The following is a 15,824-nucleotide window of genomic DNA, read 5'->3' as shown; positions in this document are numbered from 1 at the left end:
AGACTGAGCAAAGTAAGTGTTAGCCTTTCTTGTTTTAAGTCACAGAGCTCAGATGAAAGACATAGAATAAGTACAGAGATGCAAAATGAATCCAAATAGACAGAACATGAATGATGAAAAACATAAAGACACAATGCACACTGCAAAATGCAAAAAAATCTAAGTTGAGGTTAAAAATACTTAGAGATGAAAAATGACAAAAAAGGACAGATGATGAGCATTATAGACATAATAAGAAACACAATTTGAATTACACGAGACACAAGTGACCAGAAAAAGCCATAATAGCCAAAAATAGTTAAAGTAGTTAAAAAAAAGTTTAAAATAATAGTAACAAAAAGGTAAAATAGACTAAATAAACCCAAAGAGATGAAAAATGACCAATATGAACCACAACATTTCTGCAGATGTCATTTATAGATGTTTCTCTTTTGTTTTTGGCATTTTTTAAAAGAGGGATTTAGGGGCTTTTTACCCTTTTGTACCCAGGGGCCTACTGTTTCCCAATCTTTCCATATACATGTGTAATGACTGAAAAGAGACAAACAACATCAAACCACCTAAACAAAACCAAGGTCACCAATAGCAGATTGGTGATGAGTTCAGTTTATAGGACTTTTACAGGAGCTCCCCAAAGGTGAGAGAGTCTGGGGGTAAATAGGCCATTTTTTTATAATCTATCCATGGAGGCACAGGGTTAATGAGCTCCAGTAATCTGATATGTCCCATATAACAAAAAAACTAAGTCATACGGGACCAGCTTTTTTCTACTTCCGACTGGTGTCACTTACACATCACTTGATGGTTCTGAACACAAAGGCTCCAGTTCACAGATCACACATTCGCACATTTAGTCAGTCTTACCTCCTGGTGTCATCATCCAATCCTCTTGTCCTCTGTGCACGGACCCAGTGCTCAAGCTGCTGCATGGAGTTGGTCCTGGACAGGCCCCTCTCTGGCTCCTGGACTGGTGCAGGAGACTTGGCTGGACCCCTTGGTTGGCTGCCATCCACCTCTGGCGTACTGCTGTCCCCAGTCTGCTCCTCTGAAGTGGACCCTGATCCGTTAACTTGGGCAGACTTTTTGGACATCACAGCAGCTGCGATGGCGGCTGCCTGCGCTGGCTGTAGTTTGATGCTACTAATTTTAGTTAGAGACCTCTCTGCGCTCTGGTCTCTCTGGAAGCCATATTTGTCCCCATCATGAACGGCAGCATATTTCTCAACGTCTCTGAGAGTAGCATATTTATCCCCTTCTCGTAGTGTACTGTATTTTTTCACTTCCTTCAGAGTGCCGTATTTGTCCACAACTTGGATGGTACCATATTTATTCCCCATCTCCCTCATGGTGCTGTATCTGTCTGTCTCCTTTAATGACAGCTGTCTCTTCACTTCCTTCTGAGGGACATATTTCTGTCCATCTTTTTGGAGCATGTGACGGTCTCCAACCTTCTGTAGTGCATATTTTTCTCCATCTTTTGTGAGCAAATACTTCTCACCATCTTTAGAAGGAGCGTATTTCTCCTCTGTTGGTGTCACCGTGTGCTTTTCGTCCACTTTCCTAACAGCGTATTGTTCCAGATCCCTGTGTATGGCATACACCTCTCCGTCCTTCTGCAATAAGTATTTCTCTCCATCTTTTCGCAGCAGGAACTTCTCTCCATCCTTATGAAGAAGATATCGTTCTCCATCCTTCTGAAGCATGTAGCTCACCCCATCTTTCTTCAGTGAGTACCTCTCCCCATCTCTCTGTAACGTGTAGTATTCCCTCTCCCTCTGGCCATTGTGTTTCTCCACATCCTTTTGCCGCTTGTCATCCACCCGAGATAAGGAGTGTTGTCGAACAGGTTCGCGGTTGCGTTCATTGTTCTGGATCTCGGGCTTGGTTAGGATTCTGTGGTTCAATAAGTTGTTCAACTCCTGGGGAGGTCGCTGATCTACTTTCAACTTGTCCAATCTAGGAGGAAAAAACCTGATTAGAATATAAAAAGGGGGAAGTTTGACAAAGAAGAAAGTCCTTACTTTTTCTATACTTTTATGTGATTCTTTCTGTCCTAAGCCATTTCTGTTTAATCTCTGCAAGAAAACCCCTGAACAAGAAAAAGTCTCAATAGTATTGATATATTGATACCTGCAAAGAACTGATCTCTCCTTGGGAGTAATTTCACATTTATAACCAAGATTTTAAATTTTTGAGTTTTGGGGTTACATTGAAAGCAAGACGTGAGAGGACAGTGAGCACTTAAATTGATCTATCATCCAATCAAACCAACTCTAACCTGTGTCAAGTACCTCTGTCCCCAGGACAGTGGTCTGTGTGTCTGTCTGTGAGAAGGACAGAGATAGTGGCATGGTCCTAATATGACTCTTTTAAAATGTTTGCTTGTTTGTGTTGCTTGCAACAAATAAATTGTAATTATAGTATGGCACTTATTAAGCACACAACACACAACAACAAGCTCACCTTTGCCATGTCTCTTAGTTAAGGAGCTGTCTCAAGTCTTCGTGAATAGAAGAAAGATCTTATTTAGCCATTTAAGAGAACTCAAGAAATATGACAAAAAATATTTTATAATTACAGCCCCAAGGATGATACTGCACCCTTGATTGTGCAGTAAAGAAATATGAATGTATAGTTCCAACAAGGTGGCTTTGGGTCTCAAATATAATAACATAGCCATCACAGCTGTCTTTAGGTGTCTCCCTTTGGTGGGAACGCACCTTCTGGTTGGTTCACTGTGAACGAGGGCAGCATCCGTCATGACTTTCATCCACGACTCCATCTCTTTGGCTGTATCGGTGCAAAAATAATATGTCCGCATGTTGGGGTGAGTGGCCTGGAAGTGGCGGAACAGAGGTGGAGGAAAAAAGGAGGATATCGACATTGATATTGACAGTGAGGGAGAGACCAACAGGAGGAGGAGATACAGATAAATAGAGAGGGAGGGAGGGAGGGAGGGAGGGATAGGGAAGAGATAAAACAGCAGTGTGAGAAGCAGCTTTAGATGGTGACCTTTAGATACCAGCAGGGGGTCTTTACATGACTCCTTCAAGGTTCTTTAAAATTCATCTGTGTATCTGGGTGAAGCTGTATAGACAAGTCTGTAGTTCTGTATTTGGCCTATATCAAATCTTTTGATTCAGATCTAGTTCCAATATTGAGATTGTTTGAAATATATGCTTCAAAATAAAAAGCTTCCAAACTGTGGACAAAGCTCCTCTATTGAGCCTTAAGTTTGCCTTGTTCATATATGTACTCACTTCATCAACGCAGTGATGGAGCTTCTACTAGCAGAATGTTATGCTACCTGGCTACCTTAACCCAGCATGCTGTTCAGCTGTGAAATTTTGTAATATACAGTTATTATTAATATTTGTCTCTAATTGTCATGTACCATTGTGTTTGAAGAGAGTATGTTGTAGTAATTAAATTCTTATGTAACTTACTATATACCTGTTATTAAAATTATACCACCTATAAGTTTACTTTATAAACTATAAGGCAACACAAAATGATATAACTAATACTAGTAATAGTAGATAGAATTTATGGGTATACTAATTTTATACTATAAATATAAATTCACTTTTGCTTTGGTATACAGTTGCAGTGCTAAATAAAGCCTAGATGACAATTGGTTGTGTTCTCAAAGTGTAAAAGTCGTTGAGATATACATTCATAAATTAAAAAGTGGACTATCATCATATTACTTTTCAAAGCTCTATCTCTGGAGTATAGATTGCTCAGATCACCTCAGCTGAGAGCATAATAATCATCATCATCCGCACTCATTATGAAAGACTTGTGAGCTTTCAGCTATTCATGTTTTTTACCTTGAAAGCATATTTCCTGCTGATGTGGTCATCCACTGATAACATGGAGATATGAAAGCTGGGCAACAGGATACTTCCTAGGATGCTGTCCTCTTTCTCATCTGCAGGAAGAAACAGAACTTCATGAGTCTAATATGGCAACATAATACAGTATATTATAATGTATAAAAAATTACTGATACTCTATTAATCCCTATAGGGAAATTGGTGTTGGAAAGCACATAGGTTAGGTCATTACTATCGGGTTTCAGTGTCTTTTCCTTTACCATTTGGCCAGGATAAACCAGCTGTAAACTTGTGGACAATAGAATGTGAGGTTATCACATAGGCGCTGATGAAGTTTGTATGAGAGAATTTCTATGGATGATATTCATTATTTTTTAGCTTGGTTTGAGACATTTACAACAAAAATTTACCTTTTTTTCAAAATTCAGTAGTTTGATTTAGAGATAAAGGCTCTTCAATTTATGGGGCTCTCTAACGAATCGGGGTAGCAACAACGATTTTGCTGGAGAACTAAGTCTGACATGACATGAGGGTAAAGCACAGGATTGATGTAGACAGAGGGCCAGCTCTAAGTATTTACAAAGTTCTTCAGACAGTATTTTTGTTTTTGATGCTTTTATAAACAAATATATTTAATATTTTGAGGTAAACTGTTTGTCAGGTGTTTCATCAAGAATATAGACTCTTTCGATACAATTTTTAATAATCTTGGACCTAAACATGATGTGCATTTTATGCTGGCATGAGACTTGTTCAAACCATAGGGTCAGTGGTTCGACTCCTAGTCTTTCCCGGCTGTGTGTAGGAATGTTCTTGGGGAAGACACTGAAACCCCAAGTTGCTCTTGGTGGGTCAGGTGAGCACTTTGCATAGCAGCCACTGTCATCGGCGTGTGAATGTGAAAGGCTGAAAATTGTAGCTTTGGATAAAAGCACTATTTAATCTATTATTAGTCAAGATCAAATTATAATAAATGCAATACAATCTACTACTCTCCTTTCGGCTTGTCCCGTGAGTTCGGGGTCGCCACAGCGGATCATTGTCCGCATGTTGATTTGGCACAGTTTTTACGCTGGATGCCCTTCCTGACGCAACCCTCCCCAATTTCTACCGGGCTTGGACCGGCACTACATGGGGGAGGGGGAATGGGCTGTTAGGGGTTCAGTGTCTTGCCCGGGGACACATATAGCCAGGGCCGGGGATCGAACCACTCACCCTGTGGTCCGTAAGCAACTGCCTTTACCAACTGAGCTATAGCCGCCCATAAATGCAATACAATAATTCAATTCAATTCAACTTTATTTATATAGCGCCAATTGAAACAAAGTCATCTCAAGGCACTTGATGCATAGAATAAGTCAAGACTATAAAAATGTAAAAAACAATTACAATAAATAAGGAACTGCTAAACTTCAGGGTTAGTGTGAGTGTGGCTCAGTTTGTAGAGCAACTGCCCATGAACCTGAGGCATTCCAATGACAATCAATAAAGTATCAAATATTTATAGTTATCACTAATAAACAGAAATCTTTGAAATTATCTAATTCGTTAGATAGGAGCAGCATGGTTGGGGAGTGGTTAGCACCACTGCCTCACAGCTAGGTCACGGGTCTGTGGCCCTGGCCAACCGTGGTCTTTCTATGTGGAGTTTCCATGTTCTCCCCATGCTTGCTTGAATTTCCTCCCGATACTCCGGTTTCCTCCCACAGTACAAAAGCATGCATGTTAGTTTAATTGGTGACTTGATGTCTCTCTTCAGTTTAAATTTGTCTTCTTAGACAGTTCAGTAAAAAGGAATTTACTTAGCTGCCAATTACCTGAATAAAGCTATTTTTTAGTCTGGAATAAGCGCTTACCAGATTGGTGTTTTAGCTTGCATAGTATCAGTTTTCTGTTTTTAACTGTTTGGTAAAGTTTTTATGCTTCTGAGTCATCAAACCAAGTAGACAAACTAAAGTAGACAAACTTCCAACATCTTTTTCTATTTCTCTTTCAGCATAAAGTTACCTATTATGTTTCCCTGGATAGTGTGTTCTTGAGAAAAGGTAAAATGCAGGGCACTAGTGTAAAATCAAGGGAAACAAAAGTTGAACAGGTAAATGGGGCTGTAGCTCAGTTGGTAGAGCAATTGTCCATGAACCACAGGGTCAGTGGTTCAACATGTCCCACTCACTACATGGTGAAGTGTCTCTGGGCAAGACACTAAACTCCACAGTTATCCCTAGTGTCCGCTACCTACCTGTAAGTCACTTTGGATAAAAGTAACTGCTAAATGACTAATTGTAATTAAATTGCCCATAGGTGTGAAAGTCTGTGTGAATGGTTGTCTGTCTGTGTATCTCTCTCTGTGTTGGCCCTGAGATAGACTGGAGATCTGTGACAGGATAAGACGTTGAAGATAATAGATGGATGGTTAGAAGGGTGAGACACACTCAAAATCTTTTAAATGGGAAATGCTCTGCTTATATAGCACTTTTTTCCAAAGCCCTTTACAATGCTGCTTTCATTTACTCATTCTCAGACACACACACACACATTTTGACATGTAGGAGGGAATTGGAGTCAAACCATTGATACTTAGACCTGTGGACAACTGCCTTACCTACTGAGCCACTGAGCTATATTGTTGACTGCTCTAACAGAGTAAAATTCAGTGATGCCACATGAAAAACCTTGAAAAAACAAGATTTATTCGCATTAAGCCAGTATTGTCTGTCACCTTTCTGCACTTTCTATAAAAATAATGCTGCTTTGATGGGAGCTAGAAATTATAGATAGCACTGTGAAGGCAGAAACTTGTCCACTGCACCAACTACAGCAAAAACCTACAGAGCCTGCAGCCAACGCTGCTGTTTGCTTTAGCTCGAGCCTGCATTGCGAGCCCTAGAGCTCCTCCGGCCCTATCCCTGCTGCTGAATTATTGAGATACAGAACAGACACACACACACACACACACACACAGAAAAAGAGCAAGAAAGAGAAGGAGTGAGTCAGCTGGCATGCAGAGAGATTCTGTCAGTATGAACTGCAGTGTGAGTGGGTGCTTTCTTTTAAGAATGATATTTTAAAATGAATTACATTTCAAGGTTTTTCACCAGGTTCACTGGGGTTTGAAAAGGCTGCAAATCTGCAGATGTATTGTGTTTGTTCAGAAGGGTTCCTGATTACAACCACTGTGACTTTGATCAAATAACTTTTGATCAAATAACTCAATAATAATTTAAATTAATCCCTTTAAAGTCTTAAAAAAAAAACATTTTTCCTGGTGTCCACGGATCAAATCAAATATTGTGCCAATTTTTCATGCAATAACCTGTGTCCACAAGACATTGATCAATGAACTCACTAGTGCATTTGAAGAAAAAGTGTGTGCAGAAGTTATTTTCCTGTGGAGATGTGTGGCTGATTATTGCATGAGTCCTTGCTGCATAGGATGGATGCAAAAAAGTCCATCCCTACCTATTCTGTGGTCGGGGTGGACACTGTACTGTACAAGGCAATTCTGAAGCTTGCAAAAAGAGGAGAGACGGATGCGTATCGTCCCTGCTTACAAAAAAAGTCCACAATACTCTGCTAAAACCTAACACCCTGAGTGACAGAAAGTACTTAGAATTATAAAGTGACAGAGCATGCAGGTATTATTGGAAAGCTGATCACGTCATTGTCCTATGTGAGAATGCCTCCTTTCTCTCGTCGCTGCCCGGCTAAGCCAATAAACATCCAATTCTCCCCTGAGTTTGTCATGAAAGCTGCTGTTGATTGCACTTGGGCGGCGGTTAATTTGTCAATTTATGGAGATGGAAAAATCTCTCTCAAGGGTTTAGGGGAAACAAAGCAGGAACAGATGAGCATTTGTGAATGTAAAGTTGTAAATTAGTGCTTCAGTGTGGGTGTTGCAACCAGAGGGGAAAGCAAAGAAAGTAACATGGACACTTGACCTCTTGAACCTCTATTTTCCCCCATTACACTGCACTTAATGAACTTTTAAGGTCAAAAAAACGATTTCTCCACCACATTTGTTGCATCACTTCATCTTCAATCATCTTATGTAGCATGCAGTAGGGTGGGAAATGGAAAAACACACATAAATGTGTTAGTAGCATGTTAAAAGAGTGCTTTTGAGTCCCAAGTCTTAGGACTTTATTAAGGGGATGTCCTTCGTAAAGAAATGTATTTTTCCCTCATGATGGCTGTAGAAACCAAAACCAGATGTGGGTTAACAGAGTCCTACTCCACCTTCTATTGAGGCTGTTGTCCACGAGTCTTCATCAACTTATGATACATATTGATGACATGTACCTTCTGACTAGACAAAGTTTGCCCCCTCTGAATCACAATTATGTAGCAGCTAATTAATGGGGTGATAAAAATGTGAAATAGCTGCCAAAATCAAACTGTTAAACTAATTTCCTACTTCCTAACTAGTTTCCTGTAAGCTCTTTTCCGTCGTTGTCCAGTACAGTCAAAATGCCCCAAATCACTTGATAGGTGTCCATGTTACCCAACTGTGAATGGCATAATTATAATGAGGGCCTACCATAAAATAGGGAGCACAGTAAATGACAGGCGCATAACAATCCAACACAATGGATAAGTGAATAACATGTGCAACACGGGACCATCTTGATGTTTTATATAGCGAATGTGTTCAAATGTTCTTGAAGAGTCCTTGTTACTCTAATCCTAAAGTTAGAATATGGGTGTGCGTGTGTACATACCTCGGTAGTAGAAGAGGCACATGTCAGATAGAACAAACCATCTCTTCTTCCACAGCTTCATGCCTGTGCTGTCCTGCAGGGGTCAAGAGTCACAGAACATTAGCCACTCAATCAAAGTGTAGTAATTACAGAGAACAATACACTCTCTTACTCCCTCTGTCTCTGTCTCTCTCTCTCTCTCACACACACACACACACACACACACACACACACACACACACACACACACTCACCCCATTTTCTCTCCCTTGTTTGATCTCCCCTCACTTCCCTCCACTCGACACAGTCAGTGTCTCTCCCTCTGGCTGCTTCTATTAACCAGCTTCTATCTCCTTCTCAGAAACAAATTGCTCTGTTTTATCTCTTCATAACGCAGTGACAAATTTGCCTCTGTGCTGCTCAGGGCAAAGGCCTGTGCTTTGTTTTCGACAAGGCTGCAGTTCATTTTGTTCCCTCTCTCTGGCACCGTAATGACTGCAGCAACAAAAGCATGTTTTTTTTTTGAGACCGTTCACTCATTCTAGTAGGGTTTTTTTAGTGCTGTTTGCGATGTGACAGGTACAGCCACAGGTCCTCAGGTTAGGAGCGTTTTTAGTAAAACACTGATGACATTTCTTACGTGAGTAAGCACTTTCCCTGACAGGTCTGTGGGAAAGAGAAGGAGGTTTTGCTGGTGTGAAGTGAATCGATTTTCATCTTGGTGTGAATGCAGGGAGTGGCCATGGTTGAGGCTGGGATGGAGGTTATTGACAGGGTCTCTAACTGGGGTCTGTAAGCTGACTTAAAAGGAGGCTGTCATAAGGAGAGTGAGTGAGTTGAAAAACAGATTCAACGTAGATCTATATGGGGCGAAGAGGACTGACTAACCTTAAAGTTGATTGTAGAAGGCAATAGATGAACAAGGTAGTTGTTTGTTAAAAAGACCAATAACCTTAACTAAGGTGGGTAGTCATCTACATTTTACTTTCATTTCACCTTAAATCATCAGCATGACATAGGATTTACGTTAGTCTGTGGGTGAATTAAATAAGTCATAATAGCAGCTTACCCTTCAAAAGATGCTTTCAGGCGGGGGTAGTCTACAGCCCCACCAAGATTTACAAAACTTCTGTCATTCTTTCCTTCTTTTAATGTGCTTGTAGTTCTTTGTGAGTTTTCTTCACGTACAAGTACTGCATGGCATCGTATTTACATTTAGGCAGTGACATACCATCATCTGGCACCCTAGCTTTTGTGGTATGTCCAATACCATTGCAACTATTCAAACCTGCCTCTGCCTCTTTTTTTAGCTGGCATGTTGAAATGGGGGCACTATACATTGGTGAGAGACACAAGTCTGATTGGCTAATCAATGTAATGAATGAGTGCACGAGAAAGGAACAATTAAAAGTGATAAAAGCACACAACTGACAAAGTTAAGAGGACGCACACAAGCTACTTCTCAATTTTCATTTTCCTCATTTGAAAATTCCAATAGGAGAATGTTTTCAGGGCTACCTGAAAATTATTTATGGTTTGCATATTGACTGTTCTATTATAAGCTTTTATTATCTTCTATCACCAGAGATCTGCTTTCTTTCAAGCAGGTAAATAATGTACAAATGGTAAATGGTCTGCACCTATATAGCACTTTACACTGCTTCTTATTTACCCATTCACACTCACAATCACACACACACTCATACACCGATGGGGGATGAATATGGGAACATATTCAGCTGGCCAACACTCACTGGGAGCAACTAAGTTGGGGTTCAGTGTCTTGCTCAAGGACACTTTGACATGTGGAGGAGATGGGATTGAACCAACAACTGTGAGATTGGTGGACAACCGCTCTACCTTCTGCGCCACAGTCGCCCACAAGCTAGTTGTCCACTGGCTGTGTTCAAGTGCACCTTTCCGAGGTGTTTGTTGCTACTAATTCCTTGATGCACTGCACTAACGCTCTTCTGTCTTCAGTTTGGTCCAAGCTACTACTTGGGTCAGTATGCAGTTTATACAGTAATTACCGTTTATAAAAGCTTGAGAGTGTTATTTTATTAAGTGGTGTATTTGAGTAGAGATGGATGCAAAAGGTATTGTAAGCTTAAAATAAACATCTAAATTCACTGCATCAACACATTTTATAAAATGAATTTTTTAGTAGAATTCTGGCCCTGACTATGTCTCCTGCGTCTATTTGTTCATCTAATGTAACATACTGTACATCATACCACTATCTCCCCTTAACCCTGAAAAATAAACCCACAAAGTGTAAAATGCAAATTATGTAGGAGTTGCTTCCATAATGTTAAGGTTGACCTGCTTTTTCCAGTACCTGTTTGTAAAGCCAGTTGCTCTTGACCACCGGGGCATTGGGGTTCCTTTTGATGGAGTTGGATCTCTTTCCAAAATTGTGAATTTTTTTGGAAGACCTAGAAGGCTGCCAAACAATGAGATGAGAGGCTTTGTGAAAATCCAGTAATCTTAGCTTGGCAAAGAGACTTTTACATTAATGACATTAATGACCAGAAAATGCAAGTTTTAAAATAAATAGGCGAAAAAATATGTAAAACAATCCTTCTAATCCTTTATGAAAAACCCCAAACAACCCATGTGGGCTTGTGTTTTCATCCTACAACTCCTACAGTGTGAACACAGCAGGCAGAACTATAAAAAGCAGCAAGAGAGGCAGATGTATTCAGCTCATTAAACTAAGCATACTGCACATCCCCCATACATCATGGATCACTTACTGAAGATTGCAGCACTGCAGCACAACAATCTCTTTAATGTCAGTAACAGCAGAGCAGTATAAAGAATTGTTAGACTTAATTTAAATGGATGAAAGTATTGTTGAACAATTTTACTATAAATGACCATATTATTACTAAATCCATTAGAATAATGTTTCCTAAAGTTATTAGTACCACCACCATTAATCTGGAATGTCTTCGAGAACATGCATACCCCTGGGTATGGGACGGTTCCACAGGTCTGTTTTGGGTCAGTTCCAAATGTTTTGGATGTATGAGGACTTCTAATAAAAACTGTATAGTAGATAGTTCTGGTGCAAAGATCCCTCTGTCTACTAGAAAGTTGCATAAGTTGCATAGTTTAAAAGGAATCTACTTTATTTGCCAACTCAATTATGTTCATAGGAAACCGTCTTCTAGTCAAAGTTCTACTTTCACTTCTTTACCAAGTGCTGCATGTGATTTATTTTAGGTTTAGATTCCCCTGAATAGGTTAAAATTATGGAAAGGTTGGAAAGGAATCACACAATTTCTTTCTTGAATTGCCTTAACACATCATAAACATGGTAATCAATATGTGCTTGCTAGTACAGTAGCAGACATTTAAGGAGAACACAAATATCAGTCACCACTTTGCATGTATGTTTGCAATTGGGCTAATGTTAAAGTAAAGGGTCCTTATTATGCTTTTGAAAATCATTAATGCCGTATTATGCTTTAGTACAGCTCTTAGGCAGATGTCCAATATTGAACAGTGCTGGGGTCAGGCCTCTGTGTGAGCAACGTATTGATTTAAAATAGCTTTTCTGTACAACAAAACTACAATGACGGATTATGTTTTCTATCAACACAATAAGGATATAATGGCAAGTTATGTATTTATTTTCTGCCAAAATACCAGTTTTTGCAGTAAAACACTACCATTTCTTTATGGTGCTGGCTTTGGATCATGTTGGTGAAAGGTTCAAATACAGCAGAGGCGTAGGCTATGTGTGTGTGTGTGTGTGTGTGTTCTTTAAAAAAGTTTCTCTGCTGTGTTATTGTCAAGGCCTAGGGATTTTGTGCTTTGTTTATTGTTGTTCTAACCCTGTCTCCCTGAGCACAGGCAAGCTGTCGGCATTGGAACGGTAGAGGCACATAGGAGGAGGTCTTTGTTTGTACTGTGGAGAGTCCGGACACCTTATCAAGTCCTGTCCCTCGGGGGGCTCGCCAGTGAGGGGGCACCTGCCGAGCCACACGTCAACCTTTAAGTCAACCTCAAGACTTTCTGTGAGGCGCCACGTCTCCCACCAGCAGCGCACGGGTGTGTTCCTTACACTCACTGACTCCAGGTCATATGGGAATCTCATGTCTTCAGAGGTAGTTCAGAGATTGGGCATTCCCTCTATAAGCGTTGACCCCCCGGTGGTCAACGCCATAAATGGGTCCCTTATTCACCACATTTCTGCACGCGCAGTAACTGTCAAAAAAACTCTATCAGGAAACCACAGTGAGACTGCCTCCTTTTATGTGGTTGATTCTGTGAAGCCCTCTGTAATCTCGGGCTTCCCATGGTTGTGTAAACTCTACCCCTACATAGACTGGTCCTCTGGTACAATACTCTCCTGGAGCCCATACTGTCTGTTGAACTGTTTACTACTTTGTGTTCTCCCTTGCCTCTCCTCAAGCTCCTCCTTTGTTCTGTCCTTGCTGAGTATCATGACCTCGGTGCCATCTTCAGCAAAGCTAAGACACAATCCTTACCGCCTCACCAGCCATACGACTGCGCCATTGAACTCCTCCCATGTGCACAGCCACCCAAGGGTCACCTCTATCCCCGAAGCCCGAAGTCAGAGCAAGAGGCAATGGAGCGGTATCTTGGGGAGGGGCTGGAGGTAGGCATCATCCGCCCGTCCTCCTCCCCCCGCTGATGGTGGCTTCTTCTTTGTGTGTAAAAAGGATGGAGGACTCTGCCCCTGTATTGACTATTGTGGATTAAACCAGGTCACTGTAAGGAAGGCATCTACCTCTCTTACACTCTGCTTTGGACTTGTTAAAGGGGCTAATATTTTCTCTAAGCTGGATCTCTGCAGTGCCTACCACCTGGTGCGCATTAGAGAATGGAAGATGGCATGTAACACTCACAGTGGGCACTTTGAATACTTGGTGAGGCCTTTTGTTTGTTTTGTTTCGTTACCCTCGTTGTTGTATTTTGTATTAATATATTAAAATGTGTATCCAGCCCATGTTTTTCCCTGTACTTGCCAGCCTCCCAGTCGTTCTTATTATACTGAATTTACTTCCCTACCTCAGCCTGTGTGTATGTGTATGTGTGTGTGCTGATTCTGCTTTTGGGTCAGGGTCTGATATACCTTAAAAGGTATACAGCTCGGTTAGAAATGATGACATGAATACACGAGGATATGCAGTGTTATACTTTCTTTTGGCCAGTGTAAGTAGAAGCAATGCATTATTTATTAATGAAAGCACTGATCTCCTGATTTCATCTTCCCATCCATAAATATTTCCTGTGTTTGTGAGGTTTATGAAGCATTTATAACTGGACATGCTGTTTAATCCAACAGCATTGTGACCTGTGCAGATGACACGCTTAGGGCTAAGACAGCTGACTTAGTCTGCTCTCTGCTCCCCACTTATCCAGCATGAAATGAGAGGTAGTGACAACATGTAGTGACACATTCCAGGATAGTGACTGAACACTGTGACGACTCAGCATATTACCATTATAAATGGCCTTAGGTTGACCTACAGCACAGAGTTATGGGAACAATAACTACAAGATTACAGGACTGTTTGCAACTGCACTAACAGATATTGGAGTGCATTCTATTCATACCTTCAGTTGTCAATCCAGTGCATTAAACAATGAATGTAAAATATGTAAAGAAAAATTCAGAACTGGAGAATGTTCTTCTTTAATAAACCTATCATAATCACCTGTTTTGAAGAAATTGTTAAACAGCCTGTAAATGTCCTTTCTCTCTCTGGTGAAGCGTTAGATGAGACAATTAAAATCAACCTCATGTCTGTGCATGTAATGATGGCTACAGCCAGTTAGCAGCTAGCTTAGTTTATCAGGTGGCCAAAAGTTTAGGACCACCTCTAATGCACTCCAGTATGACTCCACCACCCACTATGACCACAATAATAAACAGAGAGTAGAATTATCCCCTAAAAACTGAGAAATGTTAACATTGTAAAAGTGTGATTGTCAAGGGCCCTGATTTACAACAGGAATTAACTTACTCATTAATTCAATTTAAGTAAATTTAACTTTATTTTTATAGCACCAGTTCACAACAATTAAAGCTATGTTTAAGGTTTCAGGTTCGTTTGGATGGAGACTGACCCGTGTGGACAATGTGGAGGTGGTGTTGACTGTAGTGACAGTGGTGGCAGGGCTGCCAGGAAAGGTGCTGTAGTCAGAGCCACCTGTGTAGTTGGAAGCCTCACTCATAGTGCTCATTGGACGTTCCTTCTTGTCACCACTGCTGCCCTGGTCTGATGAGGCCTTAGGGACTGGCCTGTTACAGGGAGGGAGACATAGAGACACAAACAAAGAGGCAGTCAGTCATACAGATTATCTTTACATGAAGAATGCACAATAACATACAGTACTTAAAGTAAAAGCTGGGAGGTGTGACTACCACTGAAGAAGTTAAGATATGTGCAGTGGGCAGGTGATGTGAGTGGTCGGCCATCTAGGAAAAGAAGTGAGCATAGGCATCAGTTGTAGTTTGCCCTCAGATCATTTAATGCTTGGCTTTCCAAGCATGAGGAGCTGCTGACTGCCAGACATCAACATCCATCTCTTCAGACAGTGAATCAAGTTTCTTTAAACTCTTATTTTCAAAGCTGCGAATTGTCTTTGAAAGAAACATTGTTCTTCTTTAAGTGTGAAATAACAACACACATCAAGTCATTAAGATAGAGTTGCAGGGAAGCTTTGGTTGATGATTCTAAATCAATAGATGAATAATCGATTATAAGATTACCAGTTTGATTAGTGATGAACAGAAAATACCTGATTACTACTGATTATGAGGCCTTTCACTTGCTCTTAATTCCATTTGTGTCTTGATGTTGAAGGAGCGATGGACGAGCGGATCACCTATTCATGTGCTGGAGAGATGATCAGAGTTTCCCCTTCCTGTCTAAGTTAGCTTACTGAGGTGGAGAGAGCAGACAATGTTCCCGTCGGGTGTCTTCTTAGCAAGTCAAGCGTATTCTCTAAGACTTTGTGATTTTCATGGAGAAAACCTCAAAGGGTTAGTTGAGGAATGAAGAGTATCCAGGTTGGTGCTATACTTTATTTAGCTGAGGTAGCATTTAATGCAAAACTGTCCCAGTGCATGATGGATCTCATGACTGGATAGAAGCTGAAAGGTTTCTCATCAATCTTAACAAGCACTGTCTTAACGATACAGTATCTTTGTTATTCCATTAAAGAGAGTGAGGATGAGAATAAGAGTAGTTTGAATGATGGCGACGGAGACGAATGCCAAAGAAACAGAGATAAAGAAACTAAGAGT

General features: G+C 40.6%; 1 protein-coding gene across 26 annotated transcripts in view; it reads right to left on the bottom strand.

Moving 5' to 3' along the window:
* plekha5 (pleckstrin homology domain containing, family A member 5) overlaps positions 1-15,824 on the bottom strand; it is a 220,552-nt gene that overhangs the window by 49,278 nt on the left and 155,450 nt on the right. For 25 of the 26 annotated variants that reach the window (XR_010911952.1, XR_010911955.1, XR_010911956.1 and 22 more), the window contains 6 exons: positions 14,642-14,816; positions 10,875-10,979; positions 8,558-8,630; positions 3,834-3,934; positions 2,721-2,836; positions 865-1,956 (listed from right to left, as the gene is read on the bottom strand). Coding sequence is in view for 20 of the 26 variants with exons in the window: in XM_067489761.1 (XP_067345862.1) it covers positions 865-1,956; positions 2,721-2,836; positions 3,834-3,934; positions 8,558-8,630; positions 10,875-10,979; positions 14,642-14,816 (1,662 nt within the window). In the remaining 6 variants the exon portion in view is untranslated. Of the gene's footprint in view, positions 1-864; positions 1,957-2,463; positions 2,501-2,720; positions 2,837-3,833; positions 3,935-8,557; positions 8,631-10,874; positions 10,980-14,641; positions 14,817-15,824 lie in introns of those variants that run through there. The other variant, XM_067489782.1, reaches the window with a different exon arrangement.

Source organism: Channa argus, chromosome 21, assembly GCF_033026475.1.
Source record: "Channa argus isolate prfri chromosome 21, Channa argus male v1.0, whole genome shotgun sequence".
In the NCBI taxonomy this organism is placed as follows: Eukaryota; Metazoa; Chordata; class Actinopteri; order Anabantiformes; family Channidae; genus Channa; species Channa argus.
This window is presented reverse-complemented; position numbering and strand designations above follow the sequence as displayed.